We start from the raw sequence: 15,802 nt of genomic DNA on the forward strand, positions 1-15,802 counted from the left end.
TTTTGTAGGTTCTGTTCTCCCTTGTTTTACTTCCTGTTGTATATTTTCCCACCTGTGTGATTACCTGTCCCCGCCCTTATGTGCTGCACGTGTCTCAATTGTCTCCCCTGTCTTGTGTATTTAAGTTCGGTCTTCCCCTTGCCCCAGTGCGAGATTGTCTGCTTCCCTGTGTCCAGTTATCCTGAGTTCCTGTACTCCCTTGGATTTTGACCATTTCCTGTTTTCCCGGGTTTCCCTTTTGCCTGCCGTTTACTGGACACTGTTGCCTTGCTTTATTAGCTTGCTAATAAAACATAGTATTTTACGTACCTGAGTTGTGCATTTGTGGGTCCATTCTCTGTGTGCGTGATACATACATCAACAAAAAAGGTAAAATTGATTTCAAGGTAATTCAATTTCAAAAAATTGAAAGCGGCATTTAGCAAAACATTTTACAGTTTTTACATACCCAGTGATTTACTAGAATGGTTAAATTCCCCATTGTGTTACTAATCATATTAAGCTATTCACAAATAATAATGCCTCTTTAAATGACTGAAGTATTACACACACACACAGTGAAACGCTTCATTCAGGTAATCTTTAATGACAAAATGTTTTATCAATTATTCCAATGTAATGGGAAAAAGAAAATCAAAGCAAATGCATTATTACAAATAACTACTGTTAGACCACAGATCACAGCCTGAGGGAAGTCTCTTTCCACACTTCACTCTCCTATATTCACATCAGGTCCTGCCATCAACAATAGAGGTTCTATTTTCACACTTTTAAACTTGACTTCCGCTCTGCGCGTTCACAATCTTTCTGCAACATCACGGGGGGGAAAACTTAAAAACAGACTACTTGAAACAAACCAAACAGGAAAGAACAATCCAAAATACCGCTGTCAAACACTGCATGTACAAACACAGGCGCCTCTGTGGCTGAAATAGAGACAAAACCCCAGTCATTGTTGGTAGTTAAGGAGTCGAACGAGGGAAAACAAAAAGGTAACACGTCCTGAGTCGACCTGCTGGGTCAAATAGCATTTGCAGCTTTTATTTATTTAAAAAAAAATATATACATTTCAAAGAGAGGCTAATTCTACTTTAACTTCAAGTAGATTTCAGATACTTTCACATCTATGCCTTCAAGTGGGGGTCGACGGAACGCTAAACTAAAATCTTCCTCATAGTTATGACGCTATGATTGATTTTAAAGAGCTCATAGAAGTTAGTTCTTTCAAGTTTTTTTTGTCTTCTTTTTCCTTTCTCCAGGAATTTTAACACTGAAATGGAAGTTATAAAATAATTTTTTGAAAAGGCAAAAAAGTAACATCAGGTGGTATAATGCTCACCTTTAAAACTGAAACTCAATGTGTCATCCTATAAGTAAAAACCTGTACATCTGTCAAAGTAGTTAGCAACAAGAAAGAAAAAAAAAACAAGAAAAAAAAACCCCTCACTTCTAAATCAAATACTACTTGACCCAGGACTGGCTGTAGAAGGTCCACTTGGGACAAAAGTGACCACAGTCCACCCCCCCTGATGTCTGAGATCAAGCTTTTTAATCATGCTGTGGACCTTACTGAACATGCTAGCCAAGTACCTGTGTTTACACCTAAAGCAGAGCCTTGTTAGGTAAAAACAAACCTCCCTTCAGTCGATTAGAAGTCGCTGCACATCTGCAAATGTCAAACTGAGGACCACCTTTTGCCTGTCAAAACCCTGGAATCAGTTCCCTTCATCTGTAGCTTGATGAAGTATTTCTATGGACATTTTGGCAAACGTGTTGGAGTGTTAAGAGAGCAGGGCTGGCTATCACTGGACATTTTTTTTAACAAAGATAGTGGCATTAAAAACAATTCTCCTGATCCAACCAATATCTTCAAAGTCAAAGTTTTCAAGCTTAATATTTAACTCATCTTTCATGAAATAGTTTAAAAAAAAAAAAAGGTATATAAGCAGCATTTTCCTAAAAAACAATTTATGGACTAATACACAAATAATCCCTCTCAATAATTACTTATGACCCACTAGAAGTGTGTGGTGGTGTCTGTATCTGCCCTCTCTTCTTATTTTGCTGCGTGTGGGATGTTTCTGGGCGTCAACCACAGTCTTTGGGCCCCACGTGGGTGTGTAACCCCCAGCTAATAACAGCATGCAAAGTGTGCAGCCCGGTCACCTCGCTGCGTTTGTGCTGTTCGACTGACACAAGCTCTGCATTCACACAAACCTTCCCGCTGAGGTGTGCAGAGGTGCAGGTGTGTTTATTTGCGCTTTAGAATGCAATCGCCGTGAAACAATCACAAAATAACGAGTTATTCGTCCGATTCACGGCTTTGTTCTCGCTGGTGCCACTCCCTCTCTCCATTTACTCTCTAGCTTGCTCGCCCGCCGCTGCTTTCTCTCTCTCCCCTAGAGGAGGGGCCAACTTTGAACGCTGCGTCTCTACAAACCAACAAATCCTGCTTAGTATACCTTAACTTTTAAATAAATTTACTCAAACATCCTTGAAACAAATGTCAATAAAGCAAGTTCTCTTTATTTCAAATCTCACGTTTTTTAAGCTTTTTGGTCAGAAGCCTTTTGGATATGACCACAGTGGCGTGTCATATCCAACCCAATCTGGCGTAAAAGTAAATGGGACCTGAGCCGTCAGGACCAAACCAGCTCTACAATATGTTGCAGACAAACCAGGAAGCTCACTGGAAGAACAACGTGGACAATGAACATTTCTGGACCGTACAGTGGCGTTACCCAAGGCCCAACCACAAAATACTGTTAGTGTACACGCTGAGAAGGACGCGCTGCCTGCCTGCACAGTGCACACCTACACTCTGGTTTCCACTTATTGTCACTTTGCAAAATATGCATTTGGATGCAGAATTGAATAGATTTTCACATCTAGTTTCCATCACAGAAATCTCTCTTTATAAGCCAGAGACTTCCCCAGTGCAAATCAGAAGCGTTTGTGGTTTAGGATGGCCACTATGGTAACCCCTTTTATCGTTGCACCTTCTCAATGAAAGACTGTTGTAAAATAAAAAAAATAAAACTACATTAAAGAAAATTAACAAAATGGCTACTTTCAAAAAAGCATGACTACAATTCCAGTTTGAGAAGCCGACTCTGAATTTGGTCAAATCCTCTTAGAGATCCGACTGTTGGGCTACTCATGTAGGTGGCACAATCTGTGGTCATTTCTAAAACAGGACAGTCCTCCCTTGTTGTCAGATGATCAAGGGGTAGTGTGTAGTAGAAGAGTTTGGTTTGATGCTGCAACCCTCCCTGAAAACCCACCCGTTATAAACATTAAACCCAAATCGCTGGGGAAAAGGAAATATGGGACCTTATTCATTTTTTTTAAAAGCTTACATAAATGAGTGAAGGATATAAGGCGCGGGGGGTATCTACAGAGAGTCAGAGGAACAGTCGATCAAGAAATAAAGGGTGGGGAAGGAGGGGGGAGAGAGAGAGAGGAAAGATGCATTTCTCCTGAGAACATGTCATATCTCAGGAGGGGAAGCGGGGGGGACAGAGGGAGAAGACACGGGCGTTTTTTTCTTCTCACGACAGCAAAACTTTCTTCAACAATTCGTGGCCACTTCTCAGGCACTTTTCTTCCGTTTCAGGCTCAGAAGGAGCTGGCGGGTGGCGTGGTCAGCCTCTTACCGATGTAGACTCTGTCGAGAAGAAGGTACACAGACACACATATCACCATCCAACAAACCGTCCTCATTGCAGCATGGGACTGTGACTGGCAAAACTCTATCACTGTGAAAAACATCCAACTGCAGCGGTGTATTTACTAGACATGACATGCGAGGCATTTCCTCGTCGACGGCTAAGAACGTCTCCAGAAAAGCGTAACCTCATGTCTATACCCTGAACCTAAGTCAGGAATCACTTTTCCACTGACTACGTTACATTCATTATTCGGTCTTCACCTTTCAATGGTTACACACAAAAGGTCACCCATGCAGCAGCAGAGACAGTAACCAACTATTCACACACACACACACACACACACACACACACACACACACCTTCCGCTAACAGTGCGAGTCAGTCAGTAGTTGTGCGACGCTGCTTGCTGCATGAGTTAATATAATACACACACAACTTTACATTCTTGTAAGCAGATACTGATTCATAAATAGGTTTGTATAAATAAATAGGAAAGAGAAATTAGGGCTGCATGATATGAGGAAAATATGCGATTTGTGATAACAGATATTAAAGAATGACATTTTAAAGTGCTGTTTTCTGCTGATATTTTCTTTGAACTAACACAAAAAAGTGTATTTTGCAATATGTTGCAGCCTTTCCCCGATATGTCTGCGCAAGTTCATATTGCGATGACATTGCATTCACACTGGCCAAGTGGCCATAGGAATTAGTAGGAGGGGTAAGGGAGTGACGCAAGCACGGCAACGGTCTTTAGCGTCGTCACTTGACTTTAGCGCCACATACAAATATTAAAGACTAGGCTGGAGTACTTAACAGAGAAACACAGAAGATGAAGGATCCAGCTTAATATGATCCTAATTAATATGATGGAAGAATATATAAGAGCTCAGCGCAACAGGCAAACGAAACGACGGGTAAATTCAACTAGCATTAACAATTAGCTGGTTAGCATACGTAGGCGAATTGCAACAGACAGTGAAGAATATGTACTGTTTGTGTTTCAGACGTTGCTAGGTCACTAAGGGTTCCTATGTGGAAAATGGAAAAGACCCTGCCCTGAAGTAAGAGCTGAAAGAATTACAGGAACTGCAGTCAGAGAAACTTAATAATCCCCAAATTGGTCCAGTCGGAACACGAGGAAAAAAGGGTTCTAGGAACTGCAAAAATCCCTCCGGACGGAAAGGGGCTAATGTTATTAGTTCAACTTTTACTTTTCCTGCTATAGACACGTCACAATAGCCAAGTTCTGCACATTTTAAACACATTTCTAGAAAATGTAGGAATATTATAACCAAAACCCAGCATCATAGACTAACCAGTAACTTTAAAGCTTATGTATGGAGGACTGTGAAGGATTAAAATGAACAGAAATGCCAATAATAAAACTATTAGCACTTTTTCTCATAAACTTCTTCACAAACAGAGTTCAGTGAGAACTCTGCAGTGACTACTTATGCAACTGTATAAACTCCAGAATGGCCAACAGAGACGCTGTGATGATGATGATGTTAATGACACCCATTGCGTAGTATACCACATCACGTACATGAAAAGCCTGCTCTCGGAGGTATCTTTGATGTAACATTATCTGATTGAGGAGCCAGGATTATTTTAACACGTGTTATTGTGAGCAGAAAGTGCTGCTGGGAGTGTCGGGGCTCACAGAGACACAGCAGGTGTGCAGCCTCTCAGCCAGCAGCTGCTCTGCCAGTTTGGCACGCAGATACGAAGGCAGGGAGGACACGGCTGACTCGTGTCTGCGGCCGTACAGCTCCCCCTAGTGGGGTTTATGTACAATTAAAAAAATAAAACAAGTTTAATAAAATGGTTTATAACTATAAAAATGTGAAGAGCTTGAAAATAAATGATGAAAAAAATAAATAAAAAATGACGATGTGGAAATGACTTCTATAGATTTCATGAAGACTACTGCCAGGCTTAATGTTCACTCGGTGATCGGAAAGGTTATTTGTGGTGTTTTTTCTTACCCCACCCCCAGAGCGAGGATGTGTGATAGTAGCAGCGAGGGGATGAAGACTTTGAGGAAGTCGGCGGAGAAGATTCCTCCTTTCTTCATGACCCCGGTCTTCCTCATGCTGAGTGTTACTGAGCGTCGAGGGTGACGGAAATGAAACTCCCTGCAAAGATCACAGTCATTTTAGACACAGCACAGTTGTCATGGTAGATATGTCCCCCAGACATCTATTTTTTGTTTTTATTTTTGAGAGGGGGGGGGTGAGCTTTAATTTGAAGTCATACTTTAGGAATCATTAGAGGAGCTATATCTTTAGATGACTTCAGTAGTCAGTTATGGTGGCTGCTGCTTGAGCAGATGGAAGAGGAGGAGCCTGTTCTTATTCCTCATCCCATATTTATGTTTGAGCCTTTGGCTGCACAGAGGGCTGCTGATTATGTTGGCAATATTGTTGCAAACTGACAAACAGAGACACCCACCTAGTCCATGTTATTGCTGCTAGCCCTTTGTTGACTGGCTATGAAAAAATCTATAGGTTTTATGTTTGGAGAATTAGGCTGGATCGTCCCGAAATCTATGACATCATTTTATTGGGTAACATCTGTGTATACAAGTGTGTGCAGCAAAAGGACTTCTAAATCAAAATTATTTTGTTGACATTTATGATGCATATACAATTATAACTAAAAGAATAGACACACCCAGGGCATAATTGATGTCTGGACGACCAGAAACAGTGAATCGACAGGTTATATGGTTGTGCACCAGCAGAAATCGGGGCTGTGAGACATTAAAGAAACGTTTATAAAGGGGGAAAAATCACGAAGATTTCAAATCAGAGATGGTCTTCACGAGACAAAATATGAATAGCTTAGATTTTTGAGGGACAAAAAGATTTGTAGATTTAAAGCAATTAAGCTTTAACTCTTCAAAAGCTGTCAGCCTCAGAGTTTCATGCACAATTTCTGGCAGCTGGTTTTACACGTGTGCTTTTAACCAACTTTATTACAATAATAACTAACCACCGTTCTCTGGACAAACAAGCAGCTGTGTGTGTTCAGTTGCCATGGAAACATCGCGCTGATGTTTGCCGAGTTAAGACTTACTTGGGGGGAATGTTTTCCGGTCTACTAGACCAGTCAGCAACCCAGTCTGCGTCCTTCATCAGGATGTCCATATCCCTCTCCTTGTCCAAGACGTCCTCTTCTGACTATACACACACACACACACACACACACACACACACACACACACACATTAAAGACTGTGTGTCACGGACATAGGGATTCATTTTCAAATCAGTACAGAAAACGTTTTCACAAAAGTTTTGAGCCTGAGATCAAACGGGAGATCAACGAAAGGGTGAAGAAGAAGAGTGACTGTCACTACCCGATGTGAGTTGAGTGCAGATGCGAGTTGCGCATGCGTCACTTTGCGACAATGACAGATTTCACTCAGATCTGTTTTGCTGTTAGCCACAGAATAATGAGATAGGTACATTATATAGCAGTAATTTATTATTTAGCATAAGGCATCACATTTTCACGGCATGATCCCTGATGTCAGTTCTAGATTAGAGGCTGAAGTAGCCTACAAGAACCTGCTAACTCACATCGCGTAGTGACAGTGACAACAATTGCTGTGCCAAAGAAACAGAAATCCACACTGGGCGCGGCAGCCATCTCCATGGAAACTAAAGGCAGACAGCAGTTGTCATTATCATGTTCACACACACCACTTCAGGGCCAGTGGTTGAGGTTGCCATGACAACAGACTGATGGAGAACCTGAGGGGCACACAAGCTCTTACTAGACTGTCTCTCCTGCCGCTCACATCCACGTCAAAGATGATCTGTCCGTCAGCCTGGGGACTGTGGGGCCGCGGGGGGCTGTGGGCAGAGTCAGAAACCACAAATCAGAGCAAAGCCATGGCTTCTTATGGACTTCACCTCATCCTGGAAGATTCTCAGTTGAGTTAGGCTTTATACCATGGGAATGGAAAATATTTGTTTCCGATTGACTGGCGGGTAACTAGGGCTGGGTAACGGTACCGATACCAATACCGTGACTTTGATACCGGTTCCTAAACGATCTATATATTCCTCTATACCAATTTTATAAAACAAAAAGAAATTACAACATTACAGCACAAATCGTTTGATTTATTTTTCAGCTCCTACTACGTGAGCACCGTCTTAGTGTAACGTAGAGTTTTTCCTGCGTGGTCTCTACGATGTGTAACGTTAAACAGCCAATCACCAGCTTTATTAGATCTTGGTAGAAGCATGCTGCATGCTTATTGGCTCACTGACGCTGATGAGATTTACTCCTTAGGTATTGAAATTAGGCCGCTGCTTTCAGTCAAGCCAGGAGAGGATAGGATACGAACCACAAAAACAATCGTGATCCGATTGTTTCGTAACACATAGGCAGGGCACAAAAGATATTAAACAACAAGTGACCTCAGCAAGTGCTTTGAATAACCATAGGTCAACTGACTAACCAAAACGCATTAAGTCCAAGCGATAACAGGTCAAAGGAAGAACACCCATTTTCCTACATAGTCTCAAGATGTTAGAAACCAAGAAGACAGCCAAGAACATAGAACATGAAATGAAACTATTTTTAATCCCCAATATTTGTACTTATTAATACTTCTGGCCAAATTATTTACTACTGGCTTTGGTGTAATAGCTAGGGCCAATCACTTAATTAATTAACATAAAATCAACTATTCTGATGATCAAATAATTGATTAAAAAAGACCCATAATCAAAAATACTCTTCCCTCCGACCTGTACTGCTATTTATCAGTCTAGATTGTTTTGGTGTGAGTTGCCCAGCGTTGGAGATGTCGGCCAGTATAATGGAACTACAACAGGCTCGCCACAGCGCAAGATGTGAACATTAATGGCGTCCTCCTTGGCTGAGCTGTAACGTTTGCTAGCTCAGGTGAGCTAGCGGTATCGGTTAGCTATAGTTACAGCTCAGAGCCATGAGCACGCTTCCTTCTGTGTGGGGATACGGTTGGTGGGTGTAGTTCAGTAGAAAGAAAATAGTTCCTACATTGCACTTTGAGCTCCACAAGTGGAGTGGATTGGAGAGACACCAAGACTATCTACACTGATAAATAGCACTACAGGTAGGAGGAGAAAAAAATCTGAGTTTGGGGTGAACAGTCCCTTTAAGTAATTTATCAATAATGATCCAATAAGAGTGGTTTTAAATGGCACATTTTCTCCATTTTGCACCATTACAAAATGTTTAGAGTGTTAGTGGTTGTTCAGAAAACAATGGTGGCATATGTGGCTCTGGAAACTTGCACTTCTTTTTATTTCCTGACATTTAACAGACTATGCAATTAGGAAGAAAAGCCAGTAAATGAAAAGAATTATTATTGCTAACTCACAGCTCTCGTATTAGCCCTCCTTGTCATGTATTAATGGCAACACATTTCATCCTGAGTCAAATGTCTTCTACCAGGAAGTAGGGCCGATACCATCCTGTTCCGGTTTGGCAGAAGCAATGCCTTGTTGTTGAGATATTATTATTTAAGAGCTTATTTTAAAGATATAAGGAAGTTTAATGTTGCCGTTTTATGGATATTCGTCCATGTAGTTTATTCCAGTGACTCTGTGACTCCCGTAATTTAATAAGTCAACTTTACTTCTCAATTCGTATTGTGGATTTTGTGTCGCTACATTTAATTTTGTTGTATATAGGAGAAATTGGTAAAAAATCAATGGAAATAAAATGTAACATGTCATGAGCACCAGGCCTGCTTTTTTATACTTATACTAACCAGTATATTATTATTATTATTATTATATATTATACTTCACTCCAGTGAGTCTTCAGATTCAGAGCAAGAAAGCTTGACGTTAGAGCAGTGTAGAATGTTTCATCAGTCCTTCACCCAGCTGCTTCTGTACTCTGACCTCTCTGATGACATGTTTACTGGAGTGTGTGTGTCTTGGCAGGAGAGGAAAACATTTTCTTAATTCAATCTGTGTAATATGACACCTACGTTGTTCTAAAAGTGTTAGGACGGCGTCATGTTGACGTTTGCGTTTCAACTTATTTCGGAGCAGCTTGTTGATACAGTGTTCTTCCCAGACATCCTCAGGTGACTCACTGACAGCTGACTGCCCGGCTCTCTGATAAGCTGTGCTTTATCACAGCAGCCTTCCAGGATTGCACACAATCACAATGATGTGGCTGGGAATTGAAGGCAAGGCAAGTCATGATTTTTCTAACGGCACACTGTGAAAAGGGCGTCATTTTATTTCCAGAAAGCAACTCAACTCCTAAGCAGCTGTCCAGTCAGAGTCAAAGCTGACTCAGCATGTTGAGAGCACAATTATGAAAGAGAAGCCACTCCTGACGTATGGGCTAATTTCAGTTTCCCTACAGGAATATCAAGGGTTGAGGGTTTTTTACTTTTTACTTACAGTGAGCTTTTACTGGGTGGTTCGCAGATGCAACAGCCTTTTGGGCATCTAGGCTAAAAGTATTTGGCAGAAAAGTTATATTTCAGTCACGCTACTCAAGACTGCTGTTTTCGGAACATTTGAACTATACTACAATTACTGGTTTTATTCAGATTTTACTTAATAAAACACCCAGATTGTTTTAAATGAGCAAGACTGGACGAAGATGACTTCCTTTAGATTTTATGTCACACACACACACACACACAGTTGCGTTTCCTGCTGCAGAAAGACAGTTGACTCTAGTTCAAAATTACAGGGAAGTGAAGAAAACATTTGGAATGGAATGTAAATGAGCTGCTGATTACACACAGTGCAAATGGTATTTTCAAATATGATTTTCAACTGTGAAAACTGTAGAACTGCAAGTTCCCTTTATGACCAAATGTATTTCAGCTACAGCCTACACAGAGCGTTACCAGTAAACACTCATTATATTGCTGATAAAACATTGGTATCCTAAAGACTACATGCTAATCCATTGAGTTCAATTTCACAAGCACACCAGCAATGGGAACAGAGGGGCAGGTTTGGGTTTCATTTTGAGTTTCCAATTTCATAGTCTACTCTATATCGACGACGTTTCATTTACGGGATTGTTCCAGCGCCACCGGAGGTTCCGCCAGATGTCCCTCACCCTCCGCTTGCTTTGTGTTGGCATTCGAAACGCCTGTTGATTTGGGAAACATCCACTGAGCTATTAAAATTATATTTATCTTTTTTTTTTTTTTTTTTTAGTAGTAAAATTCTCATCACACACTCGACAGCCATTATTAATTCCAGAGCTTGCCTCCCTACGTATACAAGTTCCACCAAAACAAGTTCCGTCCCGAGGCCATTTTGTAGAGACATCAGACCTGCGTCCGGCCCAAGACGATTGCGATTGGTTTAAAGTCATACCAATAAACCAGAGCCCGTTTTTTTCTCCTCTCCCGGAATGTTGTGTGGACTAGCCAGACCCTCCTCCGCAGCGCTGTGGAGGAGGGTCTGGCTATGCGAGACTACCAATTTTATAACCCCACAGCTTCACGCTGGCTTTGTCAATTTATGGTGACAATAAGATGCTAACAACAGGTTTCTTAACATCGTCAAGCTTTACATCAAATCAAGCGTTATAACCATCTCAGCATACAGCATGGAGGAGATTTTGTTTAAATCACACGTAACTTCTGAAGCAGGCTCCTCTAAACTGAGTGAAAGTGAAGAGGAACATTAGACAGGATCCAAACTCCCCCCACGTGCCCTAAATCTTCCACAACTATAAACACAGACTTGTATGAACCCAAGAACTCGTGATTTTCTTTGAATTTTTCAATCACGGTGGAAATTCCTGTGGCTTCTGCATTTAATGTTAAGATAAACCTTTATTTTGTAAGTTTGTAAGAGTTATAGAAAGATTAGCTTATTGCATTTAAAAAAAAACAAAAAAAAAAACATGTCTTACTGTGAAGCAGACCCAGATATACTGTATGTATGTATGTATGTATATATATATATATATATATTATTTTTTTTTCACTCCACACACACACACATTCTTCTACCTTGTTAAAAAGTTGGTGGACAGGTCGGTCGGAGATTCAGGGTGTGTTGTGTGCCAGTAGCGGTTAATGTAGCTTTGAGCCACTTCTTCCTAACTCCACACCCACCCCAGTGCATTTTTCACTTAAAACTTTGATGTGTAAAAATCGGTGGAGTTCCTCTTTAGCACTACCTGTCACAGGAGGAGTTGCTGCGGCTCGACTCGTGCTGGGCGTCCAGCAGGATCTTCTCCATGTCTCCGTTGTGGATGGAGGACGAGGATGGGACGTGCTCCAGCCCCCCCACTATGGCCTCCTCTTCCTCCACCTGAGGGAGGGGCAGCAGGCCCGGGGCTGGGCCATCTGTGGAGGGTGACTGGGCCGCTGTGGCTGTGCCTCTGCCTCTGTTCATCTCCAGCTCCACCCAGGACCCTGGGAGAACAAACAGACAACTTTCATTCACTCACTTCTGTCAGTGCCGCGAGTACTCAGTGTTTTGGTTTTTAATGATTTTCAACCAAAACAGATTTTTTTTATTATTATTATTATTTATTTATTAAAAAAAAAGGTTGGTTTAAGGTTGCATTTTTCCGTTTTTATGCCCCCACCAGTGCACTCAAACATTTAATTTCCTGTTGCAATTTTGTTTGCTGACCACCGTAGTTTATTACGCAAGGTTGCAAAAAAGTTTACATTCCTGTTTTTACCCCCCCAATAATGAGCTGTAAATAATACCAGGCAATTTGGATAAGAATCAAGGATCTTATATTCTTATTGTGGTAGACAACCATTATTAGAGGATATTAAAAACGTAAGAAAAAAGATACTGACACAAACTCTTCAATATTTGGCATGGCAGTCAGCTTTTCTACAAAGTAGTGCTTTAACTGAGTTTATGTAAACGATCTGGACTGCATGAGTGCGTTGCAACAGATAATATACAAGTTTGAATTGCACGACCGGATAAGAGTGTCGGGATCGGCTGATAAAATAGAGCCAGTGTAAAGTCATGTCAATAAACGAATAAGACAATATCCTGCTCAGCAAGATCTGATATGCCCCGAGGAGCAGTCTATTTGCTTACATTGGCCAATAAGATTATAAGTATGCAGATGGGAAGCGTCATTTAACTGTGTCCTTTTTCATGTCGGTGAATATTACCACCCCTTTCGGTAACATTCCTAGAATAATAGCCTGCCTGTGCCTCTACAGCACGACACAACGCACTGCCTAGCTTTTCTTGTTTTGGTACAGCCACTGATCTTCGCTTTTTGCTTCGTGCACTTTTGATTGTATATGCACATCAGAAGCTTTTGACAAATAATTTCACTTTGGGTAAGCAAGGGGCTTCCAAATGGCTTTTTTTTTTTTTTTTTCTCTCCATCGAGCGGGAATATCCCTCAACATGCGGCTTTGAAAACACTTTCTCCTTCTGCCACTACAGTAAGTAAACACCATGGTCCAGGGGCGTAGCACAAAATTCTGGGCCCTGTATAAAGGCATTTCCTATGGGTGCCTCCCCGCATCCACAGCTATTCATTCTAGCATCTTTTTGAGCCCTCCTCACATGAGGGCCCTGGGTACTCAGTCCCCTTTCCCCCCCCAGTCCGACGCCCCTGCCATGGTCACATGAGCTTTCAGAGGACTGAATTGGAGAGTTCAGGCATCAGGACAGTTATACCCACTAGCCATGCATGCACGCACCCCTCCCCCTAAATCAGGCTTCGACTCAGCATTTACACTCATCCTGCGGATTACACAACGGACTGCGAGCCAAGCTGCTGGTGACAGCCCATTGTCTCCGCTTGGTAGACCAAAACCACACGGCCATGGCAACGCTGAAGCTTCCGAACATTCTGGCCAAAGAGCACTTATCAGCTGTTGCGGTGGGTTTAGAGGAAGCAGACATGATGTGACCTGTTTGATCTACCGATTCTGAGGCGCAGGCAGGAGGGAGGAGGGCCTCTTGACTGAAGATCCCAGGTATTAAGATAAAAATGACTCTGGTGGGAGAGCTCCAGGAAACACCAAAAATAACATAGTCTCAGATAACAGAGCACACTGCTGGCCTCTCCTTCTGATCAGTGTGAGGTCTTATTGTCCTTGAAGTTGTGTCTCAGCATGTACTGCAAGTCAAATATAAACGCCGCCAATCAAAAATCTTCTGTGAATTTTATCCTTCATAAATTAAGTTATTCTGGCTCACTCATATGTAACTATGGTGACCACTAAGTTTATCAGCCAAGTATGAAAAAGTATGTTTAATCAAAAACAGTGCTGGGTTAATGTTGTGGTAGCAGGGATTATGGGACCCCAGATAAAATAAAACATATCTGACCCTTCTGAAATGTTTATGGGCATTTATTTATTTTTTTGGTATTCTCCTATATTTTTTATTGTTATTGAGGTATAACAGGCAGATACAAAAAGGTGGACTGTTCTGATATCAGACATAATTACAAGACAGTTGCTTTTGAGCTTATACAGATAGAGATATAGCGTAAGTACTGTTGAATGTACAATTATGGTTGTAAACCAGAGTAGAACATTATTATCCACCAGCAAAATGCTGGCAATAATAACTATCCATCACTGGCTACCCAATCCAATATAAAAAAAGAATCTGTGTGTCTCTTAAAATAAGAAAAGTGGTTGGAAAGTATGATTCATGACCCGCCTCCCTCCTACACTGAAGTGTGCTGCAACACTTTCCCCTCGTTCCTCATGTCCAAAACGTCTGTCCCCTCACTGTGGCCAGAAATAGCATATCAAGTCACGTCCCCCCCATAGTGTGGTAAAACTTTAAACCACAGACGCTCTCCAGTCAGTGCAGCAGGGTAATAAACATGCCTTTGTTTATGTCTCTATGGCTTATACAAGTGGAGGTCTTGCACGTATCCGATTTCAACAAATGAATGTTCGGGTGATACATTTCCACACGCGTGAAGATGAAGTGAACGCACTAATGTGGGCCTAGTTCATTTAGTTTAAAATCCCTAATTACTTTGAAAGGGATTCTTAAAAAGGGATTCAGTAAGTTAGTTTTCTGTACTGATTGATTTTGCCTTACATTTGTACCATTTAGAATCTATATTGTAAATATCACTTCTTTTTTTTAATTGTATGTATATATATATATATATATATATATATATATATATATATATATATATATATATATATTTCTTTATCGTATTTGTATATTACTTAACTTTTTTAATCTTTATTTGTATATATTTCTTATCTTCTCTCTTGCTCTGTATGTCTGGCACATATTGCAGAATTGACAAATAAAGTTGACTTGACAGTAAAAAGTAATCATGCCAACGTATACGTATCTGTGAATATAATACATAAAGAGAATGAGGGAGGGTATACACGTAAGAAATGTTATATTATAGGTGTTTGTTATTTCTAAAGATATAATTGACTAAAGTACAGCAACTAACGTTCTGCCCCCATTTTTTTTTTGCCAGTTATGACTTCTTCCATATCGCCTTGTTGACAAAGCTAAAACCCATCTCCAGCCCTTAGCATGAATCGCTGATTGGCTTACTTGCTTGTCAGTCAAGCCCGTCGAAAACGCAATTGGCGCTACCACTGTCAATAAACAGAACATATCGTTCTCATGTCTCCACCGAAAAAAAGATGAACGGGTAGAACAAACTCTCTTTAACGATTAAGAGCCCCCAATACATTTATTATAAACCTACAGCCGTGCACCCCGACAAGTTTCTCGGAGAGAAAACACACTGACATGCTGTTACTGTTCAGAAATTTGGTAACATTTAGCTTACCGTTTAGCCCGGAGTCTCCGTTGTTGTTTGTAGACGTAGTGTTAGCAGCGTCGGACATGGTGGTGGTGCCTGGTGAGCAGGGCGGGTTGCATAAAAGGTTCAAGTCAGTGCAGAAACGCGCACTACCTTATCTGCACACATTCAGACGTGCAATAGTACAGCTGACCCTCTTGGCCTACTCCCGTTTTTCAGAGCGGCTTGCTAAGCTAAAGCACCGCTGCAGTTTGTTTTTCGCCCGTCGGCTGGTCTGGATGGAAGCTCTGCAGCCGCGAGCTGCTCAGACCTTCCCGGAGCTGGGTGATGACGTCAAACTGTCCCGTTGATAACAGAAGAGGGAGAGGGAGTGG

The 15,802-nt window shown here is 41.3% G+C and overlaps 1 protein-coding gene across 1 annotated transcript; it reads right to left on the reverse strand.

The window, feature by feature from the left end:
* Positions 1-561: 561 nt before the first annotated feature.
* bnip3lb (BCL2 interacting protein 3 like b) lies at positions 562-15,798 on the reverse strand. Its single transcript, XM_078272115.1, has 6 exons — positions 15,456-15,798; positions 11,853-12,090; positions 7,459-7,537; positions 6,756-6,859; positions 5,663-5,812; positions 562-3,667 (listed from the first exon to the last, which is right to left on the reverse strand). Exons 1-6 carry the CDS (start codon positions 15,511-15,513, stop codon positions 3,619-3,621), a joined length of 678 nt encoding a protein of 225 aa, XP_078128241.1. The 5' UTR covers positions 15,514-15,798; the 3' UTR covers positions 562-3,618.
* Between the last annotated feature and the right edge of the window lie 4 nt (positions 15,799-15,802).

Source organism: Sander vitreus, chromosome 16 (genome assembly GCF_031162955.1).
Source record: "Sander vitreus isolate 19-12246 chromosome 16, sanVit1, whole genome shotgun sequence".
In the NCBI taxonomy this organism is placed as follows: domain Eukaryota; kingdom Metazoa; phylum Chordata; class Actinopteri; order Perciformes; family Percidae; genus Sander; species Sander vitreus.

Bases quoted from the DNA above. Each gene is read 5' to 3' on its own strand.
- bnip3lb (XM_078272115.1), bottom strand. From the start codon at position 15,513: ATGTCCGACGCTGCTAACACTACGTCTACAAACAACAACGGAGACTCC. The intron at 12,091-15,455 runs GTAAGCTAAATG...TTGTTCTCCCAG, and splicing joins CGGAGACTCCGGGCTAAACG to GGTCCTGGGTGGAGCTGGAG. The intron at 6,860-7,458 runs GTAAGAGCTTGT...GTGTGTGTATAG, and splicing joins GCGGCAGGAGAGACAGTCTA to TCAGAAGAGGACGTCTTGGA.